The sequence below is a fragment of the Cydia strobilella genome, chromosome 10 (assembly GCF_947568885.1).
Source record: "Cydia strobilella chromosome 10, ilCydStro3.1, whole genome shotgun sequence".
Taxonomy (NCBI): domain Eukaryota; kingdom Metazoa; phylum Arthropoda; class Insecta; order Lepidoptera; family Tortricidae; genus Cydia; species Cydia strobilella.
In genome coordinates, this window is record NC_086050.1 from 3,928,272 (window position 1) to 3,934,678 (window position 6,407).

Below are 6,407 nucleotides of genomic sequence, written 5' to 3' on the forward strand. Positions count from 1 at the left end.
GATGTGCAACCCTACTAACCCTATTTAAGCATAGATTAGATACAACTGAAATTACCTGTCGCGCTCTAAATTGGTGTGGGTGCGCCGTGCACGTGTCATTTGTTTTCAACGTGCCTACGAGAAACCTGTAGGAGTTCCACAGTCTTTCTAATTATAATTTTATTTAGAGCCCGATTGGTTTAGTTTCCATGTTGCCACTATGTCTGTAATTGTGTATCTATCAACAGTAATTTACCTGCTTTATTAAAATTTTGTTTTAAGCAATACGGTCGATACTTACTACAATTATCTTATAGACGAACATAGATTATTTTATCGTCTGTTCTTGAGTCGGGTTTAGCAGTTTAGCTCCGTAACCTCCGAAACACGACAGCCAGAAGTCAAACTACTCTATCTTATAGTTGTGATCTGTGCAGGTCGCAGGTTTATTGTTGAAAATTGAGGAAAATTTTTATTTGCCCGCTTTTTACTCCGCAAGGTTTTTTGGGTCGTTCCCTCTTATGCCTGCATTATTGTTTTAACATTCAGTTTATGCCACAGTAACGTTTGTTTACGGGATAATTCGGGTATTATCTGACGCCATTGTTTGGAATGGGATGTATAAATGCTTGAATGATAAGCAAAACGGTACAATAGTATATTGTGCAACGTGGGGGGTAAGTGAAATATTGTCGACAGCCCTAGGCTGGAGTGAATTAAAGACTCGAGTAACAATATTCTTACCCCCGGAGTTACACACAATGTTTTTCACACACTTGCGAAGAAAGGTCACATACGGTGACATTTCAAACATTCGTCGGCCATTTTGAAATTTTTTGGCAGTTTAGGCATCGGAGGCACATACCTATCGGCATTCAGCCACAATTTAAAAATGTGTAAAAATATTTGAAACGGCTATTAAATTAATCAAATTAAATATTTTAAAGCATAAACAAAAAAAATATTGTAAAAGTTAGTATTTTCAAAGTACTACTTGGTTCGTATGAATTAGTGGCATAATTTAAAAAAAAAGCTATAACACACTCGTGGCTTTTTTCATCAGAATCGATAACTCACGCGGGAACAATATAGGCCTTTGTCCTTCAGTACACCTGCATAAAATAAGATCTTTTATGAGCAAGTGTGATGAAAAAAAACCAACTAAAGACGAGTACTTTGCAATGAAGGTACGTTTATTTATTTAATCGTTGGCATAACATAGAGGTCCTGCGGGTTGCCTTGGAAACATCATCTTAAATAAATAGGTCGGTAATGTTTTCAAATCGGGAGGGATGACTCCCTAGAAAATTCCGGGTCCGAGCCGAGACGTCCGAGTCCGACACTTTATTTTCTATAGAAAGTATCACGTGATCTCCAATCATGCGTCATAAAAAACGAAGTGTAGGACGTAGGACGCCCCGTCCCCGATCCGGAACGTTCGCGTGAGTCATCCTTTAAATGTGACGTTTTCATCCAAAAGGTACCACATTATCGGTTGTCGATAAGGTTGATTTCTAATTGAAGCTATATGGAAATACCGCCTTACTGACAAGCGACAATAAGTACCCTTTTGGTTCAAAATGGCACAAATGCCTACTTTAGTACAACTAATATCAACCCTATTTTTGGTATATATTCTTTATTCAATTTACACTCAAATTACAATTCGACGCTGAAAGAAATGTCAAATTATGAACTCGCATCTAAGACTAATCTAAGACTAACATATATAGGTACTTAATATATTAATAGAACCAGTTAGTTCTCTATCTATAACGTACCTACGTAATATTGTTTTTGTTTTGCTCATCAAGATGTTTATTTCAGCAAAAAAGTTTCGGAACAAGGAAATTTGGTTATTTTATTTCTGGTTATCTTCAAGTTTAGAATAATTAGAATTCACGTGGCAGTTAGAAGGATTCAATAAATGTATCTAACAACTAAACATAACGCGGAATTTCCTATAATAATACCGCTCGATCTTCCATTTTCTTTGTCGTATTTTCTTGGCTGTCTCACTGTTAGTGAGAAATACGTGAAATTCCGATACAAAAATGCGTACAGGATGCACCAACAATGGAGGTCGTTATAGGTAGAGTCGAGAACGGCTGCAATTTGTGAGACTGCTCTAAAAGAAATTCTAAGTTACAGTGGAAACAAAGACAAGTGCGAGTCGGACTCGCGCATGAAGGGTTCCGTACCATTACTGAAAAAAGACCGGCCAAGTGCGAGTCGGACTCGCGCACCGAGGGTTCCGTACATTACATAATTTTAACAATGTATTTTTTATGTGAAACGTGAGTGAAAGGTAAATTGCGGTTTACGATTTATGACGTATTAAAAAAAACTACTTACTAGATCTCGTTCAAATCAATTTTCGGTGGAAGTTTGCATGGTAATGTACATCATATATTTTTTCAGTTTTATCATTCTCTTATTTTAGAAGTTACAGGGAGGGAGGGACACACATTTTACCACTTTGGAAGTGTCTCTCGCGCAAACTATTCACTTTAGAAAAAAATGTTATTAGAAACCTCAATATAATTTTTGAAGACCTATCCATATTTACCCCACACGTATGGGTTTGATGAAAAAAAAAATCCAAGTATTTATTGTTTTTTTTTTTCTATTTTTGTGTGAAAATCTTAATGCGGTTCACAGAATACATCTACTTACCAAGTTTCAACAGTATAGTTCTTATAGTTTCAGAGAAAAGTGGCTGTGACATACGGACGGACAGACAGACAGACAGACATGACGAATCTATAAGGGTTCCGTTTTTTGCCATTTGGCTACGGAACCCTAAAAAGGACAAAAAAATCACGTTTGTTGTACGGGAGCCCAACTTAAAAATTTATTTTATTCTGTTTTTAGTATTTGTTGTTATAGCGGCAACAGAAATACATCATATGTGAAAATTTGAACTGTCTAGCTATCACGGTTCATGAGATACAGCCTGGTGACAGATGGATAGTCAGGTGTCTGACTGTCTGTCCGTCTGTCTAGACGGACGGACAGCGGATTCTTAGTAATAGGAAGAAGAATTGTCAGTAAATAAGAACAAAAAAAACTATACTCATCCTTTTCTTTTGGGTGTTAGTACTAGTGTAAGAAAAAGGATAGTAGTATGATTTTCTCTGTCTATATTTGAAATGAGACTGTGCTTTGACAAACTATAGTAATATCATTATGTCCCGTCTACTGGGTAAATCATCTTTGGAAAATACAAAAGCTGGAGGCAAAATATGTTGACAGTCATCATGTGGAATGGTGTGACCATAATTTAAGACAAGTTTATTTATTGTGCCTTGTTCTGCTTCGCAGGCTAAATGGCTCTGTTTGGTGCTTTACAGTAAATTGTTGTGCGCTCAAACAGTTAAAAATGTCTTCTGTACAACAAGCAATATTTGACTAACCGTTGGTGACTACAGATTTGCACGGATCCATGCCAAATAAAACATCTATCCATCCATGTTGTTTTAAATGTCATGACGAAAGCGTTAACTTGCTGGATTCAAATTTTACATCAATCACGAATCAGTGTGTGTATGTGTGAATTAAGTATTTTAAATTTTAAATTTAGCAGTTAAAAGTAAGTTCACATAATGACTATTATGATGTGATGATTTATATGTTTGTTTGACTTGGAATATGTTGGTATTAGAGATGGAATGTTAAAATACAAACCTTTAAATTACAGATATGTTTTACAATGGCCCTCAAACTCCCGCAAGATGAAATAAAAAACAAATCAATAAAAGAGTATGATAACCCGGATGTATCACGGCAAGACAACACGGCGGAAAAAAGGAAAAAATTGCGGAAGAGAAATAGGTCCCAACAATTTTATGAACTTGACTCAGATTATTAACAATATAACATTGAATAAACCCGAAATGGGGAGCTACTACGATCCTAACTATGTTATACCAAATTACAGTGTCCCTTACACGTATCAATGGGATGTGATAACGCCTCAGATTAATCAGCTGTATACAGTTCCTGTGCCGACGGTACCGCTCGCCTTAATATCTCCTCCATTACCCATAATACCTACCCCTGTTCTGCCGTACACGGATGTCCTATACACACCTACATACCCAGCAGTCGTGCCATATGTAGCTGATAACATTTGCACGGCTTTGGATCACGTTTACGAACAAAACTCAAGTTTTGCGGCCCTAACACCGGTAACGTTAACAGATGAAGACAATAATGAAACAGTCGAAGAGCACGACGCTATTGAATCTTTAGAATACTATCTAACATTACCGAAAGATTTATTCCCGAAATCGAAGATGCTCACTTTAGATCCGAATCCGATAATTGATGAACTGTGCAAAATTAAACATATAAATAAGCATTCGCCTTGGATTTTGGATCTCGAGTTTGGCGTGCCAAGGACTCCTTTATCCAGACCTTTAGCTGTGTATGATATGCAGTTTAATAATATTCATTGTAAGAATACTCCAGGTACTGTCCATCCTTTATTTGAAGCTTGTAGTGAAGAGTTTAAGAGGCCGGTGTCGATTTTAGTCGCAAAAATGTAAAATTTATAGATTTAGTCCGTGAAGTTTTACACCTTTTGTTACCTAATTGAAATAACAATTACTGGTTTCTATTAGCACGTCTTCTTATCTTACCTTTAAACAGATCAGTTTTTTGAAAACAGACTCACTAAATTAGTAATGTTTGCTTTTCTGATGGACGTTTAGGTAAACGCGCGTAAAGCACTGATTTTGTCGCTCTTATTTTTAAATTTCGTAAAGTTTGGACTGCTAAACATGGTAATTTTGTATTACACATATCCTGTACTTGACGTTTATCAGACTACATTTTTATTATTATGACTTTAAAGTAGTGTAAATGAAAGTTAGACGAAATCAATTTTCTCCAGAAATTACTTCAAAACAAATGACAATTTCTCTGAAATCGACTTAATTTCAACGTAATTTTGATACTTAAACATTCTACAACATTTGCTGAAACTATATACATCAATTTGTATAATTTACCACCATGATTTTTTGACGAATTTTTAAAAACTGCCCCTTCTCTTCATGCATTACCGGTGACGCACGCTCGCGACCTCATTATTAAAAGGCAAGATGAGAAGACGTGCTAATAGAAATCAATACTTGCTATTTAGATATTACGTAACAAAACGTGTATAATTTCAACGACTAAATCTATCAATTTTACATTTTTTGCTCCAAAATCAATTACGGCCTCTTAAGAAAATATTCCTGTTTTATTATGTCTGTATTGTGTCTGTGTGGTATAGAGGTTATATTCATCTTACGAATGATGATTCAGTGATAAACTTTCAGAATTGGCTAATAGTGCCTATGCAAGCACTCGGCATGTGCTGGCCGTAGCATAATGCATGTTTTAGATAGGTAAGGAATTATTATTGTACATACATTTTATTATACTGAACTTAATGAATGATTGCTTGAATTAAATATATTTGCATTTTAATATTTTTTTATTTGTTAATTAATAATATTTTTATTGAGCATCTGGGTCGTACGTAGGTACGTAGGTAGAAAACAAAAGTTGTCTCACAATTAAATTAACTTTTGTATTTCCAATTATCATCCATGTTCTTTCAAAAGGAAAGTACGTTAGAAATTATAAATTTTATTAGCTGGATAGAGGTACGAGGGAAATGCCAGACGGTCAAATAGAATTTTTCAATCTCTCTTAATGCTAGTGTTATTTCCCTCCACACTGTTACTGCAATGAATAGAAAATTACAGCGAGTTTATTTTTTCAAATAACCGCTTTTGGGGTGGAGTGGTGTGATGACCTCCCCGAGCGGGAGACAGGGGGAAGTTTGGGTGGGCTTCGGCCCGCCCAAAGGTCCGTCTGTCTCCTCTGGTCCACCCTGGGCAACGTCACTAGCGACTGGCATTCGTGCCTCTTTCTAGTCACGGCTAACATCCACACTGGTGTTGTCAGCAGGAGTGGGTTACTGCTGACAACCTACACACAACCCACCTGTGCTAGGACCTGCACAGTTAAGCGCCGTAAGCAAGGATGACGGGATCCTGGCGATTGAGCCATTGCCAACCCGCGTGGCAACACGTCTGCTTCGGCCCGAATTTCGGGCGAAACGGTGGCCCGGGCTACTAGCCACAGTCCGGGAAATGGTCTAGAAGTGGGAGGGCCGCAGAGGTAGTTTCGGCTGCTGATGTGGTGGTGAAAGGCCATGCTGAGAGATTCGTTTAGGTGATTCTGGCGGAGGGCGTCTGACCTGGGCGACCCTACGTCCCACCTTCACAAATTTCCGATATCGCGCAACTAGCCAAATTCTCACTTCTATACCCGAGTCGGTGTCCTAACAACTTAAAGCACCTTTTATATGTGCCGGTAAGCGTTTCCAATGTTGTGGGCCCTTGTAGGGTGGGAGCCGATGAGGATGA

The 6,407-nt window shown here is 37.5% G+C and overlaps 1 protein-coding gene across 1 annotated transcript; it reads left to right on the forward strand.

Moving 5' to 3' along the window:
• Window positions 1-3,818: 3,818 nt before the first annotated feature.
• LOC134744748 (uncharacterized) lies at window positions 3,819-5,455 on the forward strand. The gene is made up of 2 exons (XM_063678664.1): window positions 3,819-4,502; window positions 5,217-5,455. Exons 1-2 carry the CDS (start codon window positions 3,828-3,830, stop codon window positions 5,355-5,357), a joined length of 816 nt encoding a protein of 271 aa, XP_063534734.1. The 5' UTR covers window positions 3,819-3,827; the 3' UTR covers window positions 5,358-5,455.
• The last annotated feature ends 952 nt before the right edge of the window (window positions 5,456-6,407 follow it).

Coding starts and splice junctions, on each gene's coding strand:
- LOC134744748 (XM_063678664.1), top strand. CDS start 3,828: ATGAACTTGACTCAGATTATTAACAATATAACATTGAATAAACCCGAA. Junction 4,503..5,216: donor GTGAAGAGTTTAAGAGGCCG/GTGTCGATTTTA, acceptor CGGCCTCTTAAG/AAAATATTCCTGTTTTATTA.